General features: G+C 48.2%; 3 protein-coding genes across 3 annotated transcripts; 1 reads left to right on the forward strand and 2 right to left on the reverse strand.

Annotated features, from left to right (window-relative positions):
- Nucleotides 1-156: 156 nt before the first annotated feature.
- PIG-F (phosphatidylinositol glycan anchor biosynthesis class F) lies at nucleotides 157-5830 on the reverse strand. The gene is made up of 3 exons (XM_089556708.1): nucleotides 5203-5830; nucleotides 3146-3265; nucleotides 157-720 (listed from the first exon to the last, which is right to left on the reverse strand). Exons 1-3 carry the CDS (start codon nucleotides 5532-5534, stop codon nucleotides 522-524), a joined length of 651 nt encoding a protein of 216 aa, XP_089412834.1. The 5' UTR covers nucleotides 5535-5830; the 3' UTR covers nucleotides 157-521.
- A 240-nt stretch (nucleotides 5831-6070) lies between these two features.
- On the forward strand, nucleotides 6071-8014 carry LOC149331527 (ATP synthase subunit s, mitochondrial). Its single transcript, XM_089555508.1, has 4 exons — nucleotides 6071-6209; nucleotides 6367-6575; nucleotides 6646-6808; nucleotides 7819-8014. Exons 1-4 carry the CDS (start codon nucleotides 6094-6096, stop codon nucleotides 7955-7957), a joined length of 627 nt encoding a protein of 208 aa, XP_089411634.1. The 5' UTR covers nucleotides 6071-6093; the 3' UTR covers nucleotides 7958-8014.
- A 97-nt stretch (nucleotides 8015-8111) lies between these two features.
- On the reverse strand, nucleotides 8112-9758 carry LOC149331528 (uncharacterized). Its single transcript, XM_089555509.1, has 2 exons — nucleotides 9680-9758; nucleotides 8112-9154 (listed from the first exon to the last, which is right to left on the reverse strand). The coding sequence occupies exon 2, from the start codon at nucleotides 9129-9131 to the stop codon at nucleotides 8112-8114; it is 1020 nt and encodes a 339-aa protein (XP_089411635.1). The 5' UTR covers nucleotides 9132-9154; nucleotides 9680-9758.
- Nucleotides 9759-19365: the final 9607 nt, after the last annotated feature.

A 19365-nucleotide genomic window follows, 5' to 3' on the forward strand; every position in this document is an offset into this window, starting at 1 on the left:
CCTGTTTGTCATTAGAGTGTGGTAATCAATTGATATTGGGTACCTTCAATATGTCCTCATTGTCCCTTTGATGCCCCTGCAGAAACAGTCATTACTTTTTGTTAGCTGTACTTCTTCTATGCTGGAGGCATCAGCGACACAAAGAACTCTACAAGGTTTACCACACATTCCATTTATTATGATGATGAAATACCTCGCAAAAACATACTACAGTGGCAGTGTAGAAAAGACAATGACATACCATAAACATAAACATTGATTACAGCTCCTACATATGGGAGCTAGTTGCTTCTACCTCCTCGTATACGCTACAGCAACTACTTTCAACAGTGACACGTGCAACGGTCAGTATGGATATGAGACCATTGCAAATGCATTCATTACTGTGATATTGCTGGAGCTATGACTAGCAATAAGATGGGCTGCACACGACAGCAGTCCACACATTCCGAAGGTGCCGTCAGTCCTTCAAGCTGAAGGGAAGCAAGAGGTGTGCTGTGCAGAAAACCTCTCTCTCTCTCTCACTGCCTCGCCAAGATGCAGCTGGCCACTACCAAGCCTGGACCTCGGAGTAGAAGTGAGCCAACTATGCAAGGAGTCGGCCATTGTTGCCAGGGACGGTCCCAGTCGAGGACCAAGGCTATGGCACCCAACCAGGCACCCAGCAGAGCAGCGCGACTTCCCCACCGCTGAATCCAGTCCAGTGGCACCTCGCAGAACCTGCAGTGTTGTTTGGGATGCAGGGTCATCATCATCATCAGCCTGACTACGCCCACTGCAGGGCAAAGGCCTCTCCCATATCTCTCCAATTAACCTTGTCCTTTGACAGTTGTGGCTACTGTATCCCCCAAACTTCTTAATCTCATCCGCCCACCTAACTTTCTGCCGCCCCCTGCTACACTTGCCTTCTATTCGAATGCACTCTGTTACCCTTAAGGACCAGCGGTTATCTTGCATTCGCATTACATGCCCTGCCCAAGCACACTTCTTCCTCTTGATTTCAACTAGGATGTCATTAACCCGCGTTTGTTCCCTCACCCACTCCGCCCCCTTCCGATCTCTTAACATTACACCTATCATTTTTATTTCCATAGCTCGCTGCGTTGTCCTTAACTTAAGCTGAACCTTCTTTGTTTGGGGGATGCAGGGTCAGTTGCAATAAAATAGCACTCCAAGCAAAAATGAATTTGTCAGCGTGAATAGTTATTGCAAGATTAGCAAGCACATAAATTGGCACAAATCAAAACACACAGTCAAGACCCAGAAAAAGATGCTCACATGAGAGCAAGACGATGGCCCTTGAAAGCTGATGCAACACTCATGCCTCCTTGTGCGAAAATATGCATCCTTGCCTTTTAACTTGGCAGGTGCTAAGGGGACACTGAGGCCAACTCCGTCCAACTAGTGCTCTCCGTAAAAATTGATTCTTTGGTTCTCTCCAGCTATTCATGCAGTTGACCGGGTGCAAAGGATGCATTTACGGTTAAGAAAATTCGATTTAGAAATCTTTTCCACCGGTCAGTACAAACTCATGACGTCCTTACTAAAAAGAATGGATTGTCACAGTACTGAAGTGAAGTGGCGATGAAGTGGAGTCTGAGATCTGCGCCCAAAATCAGGGTTGACGCTTGTAATTCACTTGCGCAATAAGCCAGTGGTAACGACAGCAGTCCTTTGTTTCTTGGTTTTTTCCAGCTTACAAATGCACTGTTTTTAGCAAGAGCGGTTTTTTCATGATTAGAATGGAGTACCATGTCGATACAGACCAACTTCAATCCCATCCGAGTCCCTTTAAGAAATGCAGAATAAGCAATCGGCTGAAGTTTTCCATTAGCCCAATTGAACCTTACAGTTCACCTCTTGTGCTCACGTAGCTATTAGATAGCTCATTCAGCTCTTCTGACTGCAGAAGTTAATAATTAATAGTCGCCGTTTCACTTATGTTTCGTTTGGTTTGGTTTTATGGGGAGTATTATTGGAGTGTTATATATACCCTGTGGCGTCGAGTGAAAGCACAGCTGTTGTGACGAATATGACTGTTACAATAAAATGTTTCGTGACTGGCACAATGTATTATTGGAGGACAAAAGTCGCCAAGATGTGCGAGTGGCAACCATAGAATTTGTGATCAGCTGGTATTCGAGAACACAGGTGTGGAAGAGAAAGTTGGACCTGGCTTCTCTGCAAAGATGCATGCCAGCGGTGCTGCTAGAGACCCACGGCATACCACGTCACGTGGGGCCGCAGGGGATAAGACAGGACAACCTACAAACACACTACACGAAGGAGCAACGGGAGGCTGCTCTGTCCAGCTCTGACCTGACGATCCAGTGTAACCTGGTGTCCCAGGCAAGAGAAACAGCCGTGACCATAGGAGTCCTGAACTAACGACACCACCCGTAGGAGAAGACTTTGTCCTTGTTTTGATTTAACAATAAATGTTATTACTCTAGCGTGTTAGTAAAATAGAGTCATCATAGGTGCCCACTGCACCTAGACTTCTCCCCAACAATGCTATCAGCATCACATGAAAGAGGAAAAAAAAGACAAGTGAAACACAATAAGCAAAACAAGAAGGTCCTAGCTCAGGACGACTAATATTCAAAGAGCTCAGGTAGACTGAGCGCAGCTGGTTTTCATAGCAAAGGCATGGAGACCGCTCTCTGAAAATGCTATTTGACCGCACCCACCTGTATTTATTTATTTTTATTTATTTCAAGTTCCTTCATGGCCCTTGGAGGGCATTACAGAAGGCAGTGAGCGGTTACAAATTCGTACAGAATATATACACAACGGGTTATTTAAAACAATAGTGTATTTCCTCTCCAGCAGCTAATCTTTTTGTTTCTGTGCTCATGTCTGATTTGACACTAACAGTACAAAAAAAGAAAGAAAGAAACTGGGACGACCATATATTCCAGCAATTCTTCTGGAACCACAGATCCTGCAGTATTTACCATATGGCAGGTTACCACATGGTAGCCACAGACCAGATCTGAGAATGGAGAACATTCACTTCATTACATTGGAGCTGCAAACGGACCTAATGCCATGCAAGTATTTGGAGATCTCTAAGTTATGAGCGCAAATCAGCTGTTGACAGTGACAGCCATACCACGAAATGTTAAGAGAAAATGAGCCTTACTTTTGGTCTACAATGGTCCTCTGGAGGGCTCCAAGGCTGGTGTGGCCTCCCACGAGTATCAATGGCAGAATGGTGACCACGGTCATGTGCACGCCAAACCAGAGTGTCTGGTGACTATCCCTAGGGAACAGAATGGCAATGAAGACGACAGTAATCTTAGTTGGCACTGAGTGCTTGCATTCTGTTTGTGCATGTGGTACTTTTGCAATGCCTTGTACACACTAACCCAAAACGTTACAGTTTAATGGAAGTGGTACAGTCACGGGCACATGACGGAACACCACAGCGCCGGAATGACAACGCGTGGCGCTGTGGGTGGCGAAGAGGCTGATAACGAGAGTGCCGGGCCGTTTCCATTCTACAGTACTAGGGGGGTTCAGTGGACTGCTACGGACCAGCAAAATTACTGGCTCAAATCAGCGCTATCATCTATTGTTCCCGTGAGTTCATTTTGACAAACCATCGTGGACATAAAAGAACAGTAATAAAAAGAAGCCATCTTTGCTCATGATAACGGAGCAAAAATAAACACCACATGCACAGTCACGTAGGGTCGGCACTTCAACGCTCGGGCGGTGCACGCTTGATAAAGCTTACTTCACGCCGTCCCCCCCTAGGCTGCAAACATGGAAACGGCCTGCTACGCAGGTCTGCGTACCGCAGCGCCGCGTGGTGAGATATCCGAATTCTGATTGCCAGTGATCTGTGCTAATATTTTTTGCTCGCGACTGTACAGGCACACGTCATAAATAAATGAAAGGCACAAAAGAATATGCGCCAGTGTAACTGTAATCTACAGGGGTGGAGTGAAGTAAACGAAGCTCACTGTGATGGTCTGAGCCCATTTATGCATTGCCTAATAAAAACTGGGTGCCATGCACATCAAAGCTAGTATTGATCGTGGGTGTGGTTCCTTGTGGACAAGCTGTTTTTTTCTAATACGAAAGAATTAGTAGTCCCATTACTAGAAAAGCTGGAACGTGCGTAAGCATATGTGTGTGTGAAGTCGCACACAGTACAGAAGTCCCAACGATGGCAAGAATAATAGGGCAACATTATCAAGCAGCCACTTGACGCACACAGCAAGCCAAGCACCGCCACTTCAGACAATCCTATACATGTCGTTCGTCTATATATACCCGCCACTGGCTCCACTTCCTTGTGATGCCATTCGTGTGGTGACATTCCTACCAAAAATGTGACGCACCCGTTTGTCGTGCAGTGTTCCCGGCGGTGTCATATGATTTCTCGTTACATATAATTTACATGTGCTAGTCAAGTTGGAGGCTAGCTTGCGAGAGAGATTCAAACTAACGGCATATGCACCTTCAATTATATGCCTTCCCAGACTTTCATACAAAAACTGATACAACCGTTCAGCGTACAGCGTTCCAGGTGGTGTTACACACGCATGGACACCACCTGGTAAGCGGTACGACACTGCGGCTTCCATAAACTCGTAGAAAAGAACTTCAGCGCATTTACAAACCTTATGCGTAAAGAAAGCACCCAGGGAGAGTAATGCTTTCGCACTCTCACATGTAAACAGTCTTAAGTGTATGCCGAATTTTTTTATTTCTGCCACGATAGGCATGACTGAACTTAGTACAGGAGTGCGTGCTTCGTTTACTAGAGTCAGCACCTTAACATATGAAGCTGGCAGGGGTAAAAGAACATGTTAACAGTAAATTGACACACGAAGTTATCAGTTAGTCTGTGCAAATGTTCAAGCCTGAACTTTGCTGTTAAGGTTAAAGCTTTTCATAACTGAAAGCATTTCTTGAACACAAAGCTGTTCCATTGATTGACAAGCACTTGCTTCCGCAATTACGCCCTCTTCCCGAGGCGCAAGGTAGTACGAAAGCAGTAAGTACTAGCGGGGCTGATCGAGAGCGTTTTAGAACACCGCCAGCGCACGCACAGATGGCCCACCTGCGCATGCATTGTCAGCGCATGGTAACGCTATGTTAAAACTCTCTAACGACCAGTGCGCGTTCACACCCTGCCACCTACTCTACGACCTGATCAAACGCACTTTCGCAGTCCTGACCACTTACTCAAATAATGGAGCGCCGAAGAGCACGGCCAAAATGTGGAAGAAGAGGATGCTGAGCACGACGCTGGTTATGCTCGCGATTAGGGGTCCACCGATCTTCCCCCGGTGGCCGCTGTAGTTTTGCGACGAGCTCCCAAGGAGACGCAGCCATGCGCAGCCCGCCAACTCCAGCGCCGAGGCAAGAGCCACCAGCATCGGTACGGACTTGTCGCCGGTGTATCTGATCGAAGACTGCAGCAGTCCCAAGCCGAGTGCCGTTCCCAGCGTCACCCACACGCCGTAGCACAAGCCCTCGCGAGCCTGTTTTCGAAGCGCGTCGCGGCGAACCGCCATGGCTGACACACGCAATGTTTCAAAGCCTCTTGACTGTTAGCAAACTAAACCATGCTTGTCGATGGGTGGCTTGAGAGGGAGCGTTGTTCGAACGATCGATGTCTGATCGAGCAACGAATCGCGGCACGTCGGATGCTCTGCTAGCTAACTGACACAGCAAGGACTTGTTAGCTTATCTCAAACGTATAATAAACCAGCAAAAATTAACGTAATAACATAGGGTTGCACGGTTTTCTTAGCTCATTGCGAACCACATGCACCACATGGGTGAAAAAAGCCGCTGTCGAGGAATGAAAAAAACATTGCCACATTGCTTCTTACGCCCCCAAGCGACTGGCCTACCTGTAGTTTCGATTCATTATTTGCGAGCGTGTCAGCGATAAAAATTACAACACAAAAATAACTCTTTTATACTTAACACAATTGTTTAAATTTTTTTTTCAAAAGTGTTAGAGTAAAGCGTTTTATTTAGGCTTTTAACCTCAAGATAAAGGGCACGTCTGGCCGTGAATATAGCGATCAGCGTCAGCAGCTAGCAGACGAACTGTCTGCCCTCAACATGGCCGCAGTGACAAATAGCTTTGTGCGCATCGCAAATAAACAGTGGCTTGCAAGACAGGCTACGTATTCTCAGAAACGATTCTTCTGGCAATGGCTGAACGCTGTGTTTAACAGGTAGGCACGCGCGTTCGTGCGCGTTCTCGCGGTTGTACCGTCGTTACGTCGCTTGACCTCTCCAACGGTGTTGTAGTTTTAGCATGCTCTGTAAGTTTCAGCAGCAGCGGCTGCTGCTGTAACGGTATGCTGAAACTCTCCATTCGCTTACTTTCAGATACGACCGAGATCGCGTCAAGGAGATCGGGCCGGACAGGGCGGCGGCGGAATGGCTCATACGATGTGGAGCCGCTGTGAGATGGAGTGGAGCAGTCAAGTTCCACTCAGACTACAACACGCTGCCCGCTACCGGTTCCGGCGTTTACAGAATAGAAGAAATCGACGCGACAGATTCCTCGATTATGGAAATCGGCTTTCCTTACTTGAGTTGAGTGCCACGATTCTAAATCGAAGCGCTGATTCGCGCTCAAAACGACGGCCTCACTTTACCTCGCAGAGGACCTGACCCACCTGAAAGCGATCAACTTAACCCGCTGCCACTACCTGGCTGATAAAGCATTGAGGATGTTGCAGCTTCGCAAGGAGAGCTTGGAAAAAGTGCAAGTCGTCAGCTGTGGAAACGTTACCGACGTTGGAGTGAAGTCACTTGCAGAGCTGACGTAAGTTTAGAGCCTGTGTGCCAGTAACGGTACTATGGTACGTATATGTACTATATGGAGCTACGATGCGACGGCGCTCAACTTCGATTTCAGGGCAGCAGCTGTCCGTAACTAAAGAAGTCCTCTAGCATTGACGGCGGAATAGGGGAGTGGGGGGGGGGGGGGGGGGTACCACTAATGTAAAACAGACATGGATTTTTATTTCCTCATGAGTCTAATTTAAATCAATTTACCTGAACAATCCGAACAAGTGGAGCGCAGACCAATTAGAGGCATAGGGCATGGCAGTGCTAGTGCCTGGGTCAGTGTGACGTAAAGTCAGTGACTTTAGTGTGACGTACCCATGGAAAAAAAAAAAAAATAGCCGCTCCGTCTGACGTGCACCCCACGTCAAAAGTTTAGAGCCCAAGGGGTTTGCTTGTGAGCCTTGCAGCATGCCTCGTTATGCATCCTCAGTTACTGTGACCTCTCGAAAGAGAAATAGCTTTACGTCCTCAATCCTCACAACGTTTGGACCGCTTGATGCGCTAGGGAGCCACGCTTAGAAGCATACCCCGTGGACTGTATACTTTTGATGGGGGCTGTACCTTTAGCCACCGCCTTAAAGGAGTATAAACGTTGACATCTAATTTTGGTGGCATGTTTTGTTCTCTACAATGACGCGGAAGGCACTACCATGCATGAATCACCATGTGGTACGACCGCTAAATAATTTATGTTCGAAATTTTCTGCCATACTGTTTCGGTTTCAACAGTCGAACGGTGGCTGTGGCGTCAGATAGGTTATAGGTCACGTGAGGGATGAAAATCATTTTAAAACAGTGCCGAAGCCAGCCTTCAAGAGCCGGAATGACAACGTATGTAGAAGCACTGATCATATTGCAGTTTCTCATGCCACTAGTATACCACCGTGCACTATAGCCATCTTTCAGCTGTCGAAACCGAAACAGCACGACAAAGATTGATTATAAATTAATTAGCAGCCTTAGTGAACTGTTTGTTCTTTTCAGGAAGCTGCGTTATTTGAAGCTCTTCGATTTGCCAGAAGTTCGTGACCGTGAAGCGGTTCTCAAGCACTTTAAAGATCTGCTTCCGACCTGCAAAGTTGAATTTCCCGACGGGAAAGAAACTGCCGCGCCAGAAAAGTGATATACAATACGTAGGTGCTGTGTACAGGCTGCTCCGAATAAAAACAACCGATTAAGATATCTTTGATGTGTCTTTATTTACATACTGTGTTCTCTTTTGAACTAACAACTAGCATTGTGTATTGCACAGCGAGACCATCAGCGTGGTGCTGGAGTTACTGATTAATCACCTTCCCGAACTTGATCTGGGCGTCCTTGAGGAAGTCATTGAAGTCGACGGAATAGGTCGGCATAGCATCATTGTCCATGTAAGAGGTAGTTGTGGACTCGGTCTGTCCCGCGGTCTGCGCGTTGTCGCTGGCAACAGTGGTGACGTCGCGTCCAACGTCTTCAGGAACCGTGTTCGCTCGCCTGTCCTCGGGCTCTGTTGGGAACTCTTCCGTCGTCTGGAAACTCGTCCCGGTGGTCGCGTCATCCTCCGATTCTGTCGTCGTCACCGTGATAGGCTCTTCCGTCCACTGCGTAGCCTCGGTCGTGACATCAACCTCTGTCGCGGTCGTTGGTTCCGTGACGTCAGCCGCACGCGTGCTTGGAACGAAGGTAACATCGCCTGTGATGACGTCACCCGCAAACTCGCTGGGCGTGTGCGTCGTCGTTTCTTCGGTCGCAGTGACGTCATTGTTTGGTAGTGTGGTGGTCGTCTGCCGTCGTGGGAAGAGCTCGTTTGTGGTGACGTTACCGGTGGTATTTAACTGCGGAGCTACACCCAGGACTACTCCGCCAGGATGCTGGAAGTCTCCGATGATCTTTACGCAGGGCAGTATGAAGTGGGTGATGTGTGTCCTCGGGTTGTGGCAGGGTACCAGGATGAAGTTGGGTTTCGGCTTCGGGAAGAAAGGCACAGGCAGCAGTGGGAGGGTCCCGGAGGCGCTCGCCTGGTAGTTGAAGGAACCGTGGTGCGAATGATCGAGGTCCCAGAGTCGCAAGGGAGGGTAGGTGACCGGCCTCCAGAGGGGCCGCTTGAAGACCTGCACGTTGTGGTGGAACCACGGCGTTTCGATTTGCCGTAGATGGCGTTCGACGTCCTCACGGAGCCGGTCCTTGACCTCGGCCACGTGACGGAGCAGGGTGGATCCCAGCGAGAGGCCCGCGCGGACGGCGGGAAGGAGCTTGGAACTGGCGTCGGCAGCAATCAAGGCTGCGGCCAGCGTGGCAATGAGAACGGCGGTCCTCATGGTGGCTTTTGTGTTAGCAGCTGCTGAAAAAAAAAAAAGAAGGTGTCAGTGGTCTTGGCCAATGATTTAAGAGGATGGTTTAGCAAGTACGATAGGGAAATCTCTACGAGGAGGCTGCGGAATTCTTGTTGCGAGGTCACGGCTGACAAGTTGAGAAGTGCTGCGTTTGAAGTACGCACAATAGAGTTTTCATATAAATTGGATGAGGGGATCGAATTCCGTGCAGATAAGAAAAAAATCTGTTCAACGGATTGCACGACCGCGCGATCAAAGCCGAGTGGGATGAATTTCGTGGGGAGACCGCAGCAGAGCTGAAGACGATTTATTTTTAGGCGGAGATGAACTCAGCGTGAAGATCTGTTAGTCAGCTGCTCCGCAAGTATTGTTTTCCAACCAAAAGGTCTCGTTCCCGGACGGCACTCTACCATACCTTGGGGAAACGAAGAGTGAAGTTCCCCTTTCAGAATAAGCTTAAGATTGTCGCCAATGACTTCAAGATGGCTCCAAGAGAGCTGTCGAAAGAATACAGTGATACAAACGAGTGGTACCTTCGTGTGGGACAGTCGGTGAGGCATCATGGAGAGGAGCTACGCTAAGGAAACAATCGGCGCTCGTGCGATTTCTCTGTCGTCCTTGTTTCCTTTGCGTTGGTCCTCTCCACGATACAAACGAGATCACGGTCAACCTTCTGTAGCAAACTGAACGAGAACACCTTCGACGGAAATCCGCCCCATTGGGTTTTTGAAACGAAAGTTAAAAAATGCTGACACCGACCACTAATGTATTTTCAACCCAACGTTTCGGGACCAACTCTGTTCCTTCTTCAGGGTTGATGCGAGCCAGTAGTAGCAGGGAAAAGCCTTCGCTTTCTTTCTTTTTTTAACCTGGCGAAGTCCATTAAGGAGAGCGTTCCTGACGTCCGATGAATGAATGGACAACTTGCAGAATAACGAGCGCCCTCTACAATTTTCCAACCGAAAACCCTTGTACGCAGACGGCAATCTCGCATTCTTCTTCGAAAAGGGAGAGGAGAGACATCCCTTTATCTGTATGGGAGGGAAATTGTTGAAAGCCGAGGCGCGAGCGACAGGACCGGGTCGAGACAGGCACTCGTCAAGGGAACGCATCATTGTAACCTTTGCACAACTTTCCTTTACACTCTACCTCGAAAGCTGGCAATGTCCGTTCAGGGCCGCCCCGCGCACCTTTTCGAAGAAGGACACAGTGCAGGGCTGCTGACTCATCTCCCCTCGCGCTAAACCCTTCGTGCAGCATTGGAGGAAGCGAAAACGTGTCTGTGAACGAGGGTTCTTGGTTGGAAAACATCTTCCTGTAAGTCAGCTTTCCCGCAATTTTGCTAGTTGTCCATTCGGAAGGCAACCCCCTCGTCGAGCCAGGGACGCCTAATGGGAGGGGGGGGGATGAAGTTCAACAGTGCTCAGCCAGCTGCAAGCAGCACCCCCCTCAAAGAACTTGAAATACCTTGTCACCCCCCCCCCCCCCCAAAAAAAAAAAAAAATCCTGGCTACCTGCTTTGCGAACACGCCGATCACAGAATCGCCTTCGAGGAGGTGAGCGTCTTGGCTGCCGAGCCTAATCCGCTCAAGAGGCGTCACGTTGAGTCATGCCACATCCAACTTACAAAGGCGACTGTGAACAGGACTCCAGGAATGCTCCCCTCCGCGTACGTTCCAGGAAGCGAAGACGTCCTCCCTTCACGACAAACAACCCACTTTTTCATGGAATGACGACAAAGGCTGGTTTCCCTCCTTTTACTGCTTAGGCTCTGCTACAGGCAGCTAGCAGACCGTCTAGACATTTCATTGACACGAAGAATTTGAGAGTGCCGTCCGGTTTCGAGACTTTTTGCTTAGAAAAAAAAGCCTTGCGGAGAAGATGGCTTACAGATTTCTGAAAATGGTGAACTCCTACTCTACCAAAGAAAAGGAATCTGAAAACAGGATACTGGGGTGCGTTTAACCACCGCCACATGGTCGCCCTCGATAGCTTTTCTTTACCTTCCTACGGACATCCTGCAGCTATTTGGTAAAGGGTACGTAAAAGTTTTCTCCAGAGAGGAAGTTTCCGCCCCCTGCGACCACGTGATGCCTTGCCAACGCTTCGTGCAAGCTCCGTAGTAAGCACGCTGGACACGCACGCTTTGCTGAACGTGTGTCAGGCGCACTCTTGAATTGAACCTAACGAACGGGCCTTGCCCCCATGGTAGAGCATTGCGTCGCACGCGGAAAGCATCCACTGCAATCCTCCACACCCTTATTCCTTTAGTTGTTAGACTTCTTGCCACAGTGGGAAAAATAATTGGCATCAAGAGTTGCCAAGCAAATCATACGTCACACTTGGCTTGCAACATAGGACACTGCGCTGCTGTGACTCGAGTGCTTGACACTGAACTTCACATAGGCAACGCATTCCGCAATGATGAAACAGCCCAGTCACGATAAAACTGGTCACACTTAAACTACGCCTCTCTTGGCATATATGCTTCTAGAAAGATGTGACGCTTACAGAGTGCAGCCGTCTTGTTTTAGTGAGAATGCGGTGTATACGCTTAAGACACCACAGCACGAGGATACCATGTGCTCCTGTAGTCAATAATCACCGTCACGCAAGCGCTGTCGCGATGCGAACCAGTCTTTAAAACGTCTTGCATGCGGCTACGTTAATTTGGTCTAAAACAGGCAAGATGCGCTATGTTAACCAAGGTATTCTGTCCGGCTTTTCGATGTTCGGCCTAACGACACGAGACAAAGGTAGCGCATGGGGACACGGCGGTGAGTTTTTCTATGAGAGTTTTCCCGGGTGCGCTTCGGAACTGACGGTGTACATGGGTTGCAAGGTTACTGCATGCCGGTGCACCGACAACGAAATATTTTTCATATACACGGGAGAGAACACTTCCGGCGACATCGTGTTCCATTGATCTTCAACGGGCAGCTGCAGTCTCCGTTCTTGTTATTTTTTGCATCAACACATTTCCGAACATGACTTTTTTATTCATGCCAGCCGCGAAGAAGCACAAACACAAAGAGAAGTAACATGCAAAAACACGGACGAACGCAGCATGTTCCTGCATGCGTTGTGCATGCTCCTTCTCTCTGTATTTGTGCTTCTTCGCTGCCGGCATGAATCAAGAATGTTACCAACTTGCCCCAAAATGTGTTTTACTCATGACAACTTTTGTGCCTTACTGAAATACGGTCGTCAAAATCGGGGAATGCTTAAAATCTCACGACAACATTTATATCTTTTCGTATTTTGGGGGAAACACAATTTGACACAGCGACGGCATCAAACACGTGGCGTTCAAGATGTCTACACAGAGCTGAAGTTCTGAACAAACTTTACGCTTACTTTGTGCCAGTGAAATACGCGCCAATTATTATTTCCCTTGCTACACAAGGCAGTGCACTTAAGCAAAAAGAAAAAGTTCGTGGCTTACCAGGCTGCAGAGCTTGTCCTCGTCTTGCTGGTCCGCAGTCTCAACGACATGTGTCTGTCTGGCGGGGTCGCCGAGGTGTTAAATCCCACTGCTAGGGGGGAGGCATGCAGGCGCGTACCACGTGGTACGCACGACATTCCTTTTTATTTTTGTAGGGAAAGGAGGGTCCCTTTGTGATAAGTGTCACTGGCTCTCTTTCCACGTCAGTGGGGGAACGGAAAGAGACGGGGGTAGGCGGGTTGATTCCAAGGTCGCACACGAGGAGACAGTGAATGGCTTCTGCCTTTTCATTGAAATGGGGGAAGGGCTTTGGGAGCCGGTTGTCTGCTGCACCCGCCTTCGGAAACCCCCCCCCCCCCTCCCCCGCCTCCTTCCCTGGCCTCGTCTGACAAGCAAGCGGCGTTGCTGAGTCATTTCTTTTTGCTGTTGCGAAGGTGAGGAGGTGGCCTACTGTTGAAGAGACTCTTTTCAGACGGCCCCACAACGTATGAGCCCGTGTGTTGTAGAGAGCCAAATATAAGACAAAATTGCCGGAATACGCGGGGCAAAACTGGAGCCCCAAGTTTCGCGCGGGCTTTTCTGGTAGATAGCTGGCGTGGTATGCAAGGAACATTCCATTTCCGATACACGCTGGAAATGGCTCTCGGAAATCAGCAAGATACAAGCAGGGGAGAGTAGAGTGGTGGGTAGCAAGTCTGTATGGAGTAAAAAAAAAAAAAAGAAAGACATGGGAGTTAGGAGGGAGCGTCCGTGGATAATTGTACATGAAGAGAAAGTACCCCCCCCCCCCCCCCCTCCTCTACCCCTCCTCCATTACTCACTTCACCATTCTAAGAAAGCGCCTTGAAGTGAGGAGCCGGTCTGCATTTGTGGGTGACGTGTTCGCTTTGGTGCAGTGGCAGCGATAACACGGACGTTGGTTCGAAACTGATTCGGCAATCAGCAGTCGTCAGTTCGAAGACATCCTGCGTCTTTTTTTTGTGCTGATATCCGGATTCAGTGTGGGCGATATGTATATTTCAGAAAGATTCAGCGAATTCTGTAAATGTTTCTGACGTTTTTGTCTGTCATTACAACCCACTTTCTCTATTTTGGTACCCGCCGTGGTTCCCAACAACGCGGGTTCGACTCCCAGCCGTGGCGGCCGTTTTTTTTATTTCTTGGTGTCCTGTCCTTTGCGGTAAACGAAATAAATATGATGGCACAAAACGTCCGTGCACTCTTCGATGTCAGCGCACGTTAAAAACCGCAGGGGCTCTAATTCGATATTCACTCACTAAATGAACGCACTTTCTCACCCTTAAAATCTCTTGAAGATTTGAGGGCAGCGTTGTTTACGTGGGGTAAAATATTCTGGAAGAACTTGGCAAAAAAGTTGGCTGATATGGAGTAAGTGCTTTACGCGGTACGGCTCATCATCTAGATAATACAAAACGCGCTATTCAGCATGGTTTTCGGGCTCGAGAGCATCGTCAACATCTTTTGTTTTAAACCTGCTTGTATCACTCGCGCAGCGGTACAAAATGCTACGTCCATAGTGAGCACTATTGACGGATACAACTCAATAACGAAGTGGCAGACGCCCCTCAAATGCGGCGCCCCAGATTAAATGGGATTGAGTGGAGGGACAAATGAAAGGGGATTAACCGTGGCTTAAGCGGATTAACCACGGCATCAAGGAATTCTGTCCGAATCATTGGCCGGAGGGCTTCCATCTGAAGTTGCCCAACCCGGTGTGGCGGTAGTCCAGGTTTGAACCGTGGAACTGTATAGTGATTTGAGAAAATTGGGGAGCTTTCTTTTGCAGTCGTATGACCGCACTCGGGCGAATCCTGATTCTGATTGTTTCCTCGTTCGAATTCTACCCCACCTTTAAGAGATTTCGTTACGCCATTAAATTGAAGCAGGTTACATGAAGCCGCCGATTCCGGAGCCATTTCGACAGCCGCCGACGAGGTTCAGAGAAAATGGCGGCTCAAAACGAGGTCTTATTCAAATTATCTCCGTCCATGAATTTGCAGGAAGTTTGTCCGCTAGCACAAATATGTAATTTTACCAAGTTTTTTTTTCTAAATGCTTAAAGGCATGCTAGAAAGCAGTAATTGCCCCCGAGAGACTAATAGAAGCGTGAATTTGAAATTAAATCGGGGTTTATGTCTTGGCGGTAAAGAAGAAGAAAAAGATGAAGTGGCGGTACATTCGTGGAACAGAAAACCGATAGCGTGTTAGGAGAACTTAGTGGATTACTCAGGACAGGAAACGTGGGTGAGTGCAGTTGTGGGGCGATGAGATTTTCGGGCTCGGGCGGAAATTGCTGCGATAAGCTGACCACGGGTGACGCAGACACGGATATCATTGGGGAGAGGAGATTGCACGTTCTACAAGGGAAACTGCTGCGCTGATGATGTAGAGATTCCATTATGACAAAGGAATCTCTTTAGTCTTCCGCGTCCGTTTGGCGGTCACGGTCAGGCCACGACTTGCCATACTGATCAATTCGCGCTAAAAGGCACAGACACTCGAAAACACAAACGGACTTGCCCGTCGTTCTGCAAAAATACTCCGACCGCTCTTCGGCGTACCCCTTCGACATCAATTCTTCGCATCTCCATTGCGCAGTTTGCCACCCTGTGGTTAATGATGCCGGCCCGCACGTGCGGATGAAACTGCATCGAGTAATTCAAGTTCGGAATTGGCGTCGCACGTTCAGACTAATTGCAATTAACCGTCACGTTGCTGGCAACGTGGAAGGAGTAGCAGAAATCTAGCAGCCGGTTTCCCTGCACAAGTGGAATCCTTTATCATAGCCGCCGGACCGGTTTTGGGGGGAAGAAGTTAGGTGCAGCGCTGACAGCGCTGCACCTGCTGTCTGCCGTCTGAGACCTTCAAGCTCCTGCATTGTGTTCACGTCGCACAGTTCTCCGAAGCCAATTCTTCGCGACGGGGGATGAAACGCAGCCGTGCCAAGATTTCTGGGACTTTGCAGCCGAAGCTAGACAGGAAAGAGAAGAAGACAGACTCCTGTCCCCGCGCCGTCGAGAGTGGGTAATGCAGGGCATAAGGCTGATAATATATATCTCCAGAGCAGCACCCAACTTCTGCACGCAGCAGGAGCTGCGAGGCCATAGTGAAGTACAATAGGGAATATTCAAAATTCCGCAAGTGCGCTTTCCCGCATAACAATGTTGTCCCAAACAAGATGGCTGATCATGCGTTTCCAGCTGAGACAAAGCAAGAAAGACTGTTTTTTTTTGTGTGTGTGTGATTCTTCCAAAATAGGTTTCATTCTATCCCCACCTTTAGCGCCGGTCCCGTAGCCCGCGTAGTTCCTTTATAGCGAAGTCGGCCATCTTGTTTGGGGCAACATAGTTATGTGGGAAAGCGCACTTGCGGAATTTTGAATATCCCCTAATGCAGGCACAAAATACACGCTTTAGCCCGCATGCCAGAGTATGTCTACACATCGGCTCTCACTCCAGCTCTCACATCGGCTCTCACGAAATCTTTCCGGTGAAACTGTGTGCTGGTCACCCACATTAGCCTATTCCATTCTTTGTGCGTAAACAATAACACCACAACCACTAATACAAGTTCCATGAAGAGGACATCAAGTTCAGGAACTATGGACACATTGGAATGATGCTGTCATGCTGTGAAGGCAGATGAAAAATACTTCAAAGCAGATGGGCACTTTTCGTACGAAAGCGGCGCTCGATTTCCCATCGATGTGAGGATCGATACCGTTTGCCAGGACATTCCTGGATTTGACTTTATCAGTGAAGAAAAGCAATGTGCTAAATATTTATCATTAGAGAGAGATCCAGGGCAGCGGTGTAATGTTTTAGAAAAAAAAGAGACTGTATTCGATGCATGCAGGAAGTGCTGGAGCATTTATTGTTTTTTTTATTGTGCGTTTATATATTGAGTGATTTGACGGGCCTATTAAACCATGGGTGCGTCTCGTTTTAACAGGACGCATTTTTCAACTAGTGTTCTGACCTTGTCGCAAAACAAAAAAAAAGCAAAACAACGTTCAGTTTTTTTTATCAACTTCGTTGTAGAATACCCTAAGTTGCTTTTAATCGCGTAAAAACTTGCATGAAATTAATAAAGAAGTGCTAAACGTACTATCGTCAGCAAAATATTGAGTAAAGCCTTTTTTCTTCTTTTGTAAATGAAAATCTGAATGTTGCAAAATCTACGTAATTTTGAGAAACTCTGTGGTTCTACAGACGTATTCGGACATCGCTAAAAATGTTATAAAGGCCTCAGCCCGCGCTACTCATACGTCCTGTTCACATGAACCCTCTACCGTCGGGTCGAGGGTAGGCCTGAGCATAGTCAATTTAACTCGACGACTGCGTTTTTACATCAACTCAATTTTAGCGAGTCGAGACGGGTTCAACTGCAGCGACACTTAGGGCAGCGCAGTCCGAACGAACAGTGGCAGCATCCAAGATTCATGCGACCGCTGTCTTGGAGGCGTGACGGCGCAAACGAAAAAAAAAAAAGGGTTCACATTTATCCTCTCCCCTCCCGCTAAGCCGACTCTTCTGCCAACGCTTCTATTCATGAGTGTCTACAAGCATATCGGGGCAGGGTCGAATTGAGTCAACCTACCCCTCGTGGCGGAGTTGACTGGGCCCGGCTCGGCGCGCGTTTACATGAACCCAGTAACCGGTTTTCGACCTGATAACTCGACTCAACCAGGCCCACACGTGAAAGAAGCGTTTCATAGAAACGCTCTACCCGGTCAACACAAGCACAGTCGCTGTCCCAAAGCACCCAGAAAAGCCCTGCGCGCTCCCTCCGTGACGTCACCCAACTTGACCCAGGGTGCTGCACAGCCGCCACTGCCTGCGTCTCCTCCCGTGCAGGGGCACGCGCGGAGTGTGGGCGGTACTGATGCGGGGTAAAAATTTTGGCGCCTGCTATTAAATTGCATTGGGCTAAAATGAAGGCATGCGTTGAATGGATGGGTTTTCATCGTACTTAATAAAGGGATTGCTGGAAACTTTTTGCGGTATATGTTTTGCGTAGCATATCTAGATTTGAAACTTCCGTAAAAGAAAGGCCAGAGATCGAAAGGAACAGTGGCCACAAGACATTATTCACGTATTTACAAATTATATACATATTGACAAATGGCAAAGCTTTTTCCGTGTGTGCGCCAGCCCACACGATTCTATTTTAAGGTTTTCGATGGATGGGTTTTCATCGTACATAATAAAGGGATTGCTGGAATCTTTTTGCGGTATATGTTCCACCTAGCATACCTAGATTTGAAACTTCCGTAAAAGAAACGCCAGAGATCGTAAGGAACAGTGGTCACAAGACTTTATTGACATATTTACCAATGGCAAAGCTTTTTCCGTTCGTGCGCCAGCCCACACGGTTCTATTTTAAGGTATTTTAAAGATTCTATTTTAAGGTTTTAAATGTAGCTCGAGCGCATACCTGAAAAGCAGCGGAGGAAAAAGTCCTTCAGGGGCCAATACATTACCCTTTATGTTCACTTTTTTATTTCAAGTTTGAACCAAGTTCAGTGCAGCTACTTGTATGCTACACTGCGTACCCATGTCATAGATGCCTTTATTCATTGCGCAAATGCATAGAATAGCTTCAATTACCTAAATATACTGAGCATTCTTTAGCCAAAACACTACGCACATTAAATATAGTCGAAATGTTGAATCAAGATGCAAGAATATATCTCGTTAGTGTATATATGGTCTCTGCAAAATTCGATGATATTCATAGGCATATTTATTTAGCCATGACATGAACGCCCGCCCTGAACTTGAAAATTTGTATCTTTCAACCACACACGAACACTGCCTGGTACATAAGAGAAAAAGATATATTTACTGATACCAGCAGTCTAGGGCAAACATCGCGTCCCAAGAATTTTAGAACCGCACCTTGTCCATATTTTAGCACCGAGATAAATTATTAGACTTCAACGATTGCTTCGATGCGCACACACAACGTACTACCTTAGGATCTCGCACAGTCCGTATGTCGACGTCGTAGCGGCGAACAGCACGCTCCCACGTAATCCTACGGTCTTTTGGGAACGAAAACACGCGCACTTTTGGTCCGTTGTCACAGTTTCCTCTGCAGTTGGGCACGCAGCAGCGACCCATTGCTTCAACAGCAGGTGCATGACACGCAAAGATTTAGATATCACAATGACAAGCAATTTCCTAGCCAGTACTCACGAACGCAACAGCAATAAAACGCAGCAGCGCACGCTGACATGTCCGGCTACACGACTACGGAAAGGTGCACGGAGGAATGCGAAGGGGTCAGCGGTCAAAGTGGCTGACGTCAAAGCGGGGGAAAAGGAAAGCGCGCAGGCCCAGACCCCCCCCTCCTACCACATGACAACGCACTCAACGGGACAGGCGTGTGCTGGTGCCGAGCGACGCAGACGACACCGACGGTCGGTGAGGCGAGGCTGGCACGTGCGTCGCGCGGTATGTCTTGCAGGAATCAACAACGAGGAGTAGGAAGACGGTTAGACGGACCGCAATTCGACCAGCGTCATTAGAGTTATTGCATAGCGCGATCCGCGATCCGCTACCGTGAACCGCTTCCGACAGGCACCACTTCTGGCTCACTAGCCGAGCGCGCTAACCACTCAACCACCGCGGCGGGAGCACGTGAATAACCAGCGCATCTAACTGGATGCATGGGTTAGGATGGAAGGGGTGAGGTCAAGTAATTTTAGAAAAGGAAAGACAACTGCCTCAGTGTGTAGGTGGACAACAC

Source organism: Amblyomma mixtum, chromosome 8, assembly GCF_055824585.1.
Source record: "Amblyomma mixtum isolate Tamu chromosome 8, ASM5582458v1, whole genome shotgun sequence".
NCBI lineage: Eukaryota > Metazoa > Arthropoda > Arachnida > Ixodida > Ixodidae > Amblyomma > Amblyomma mixtum.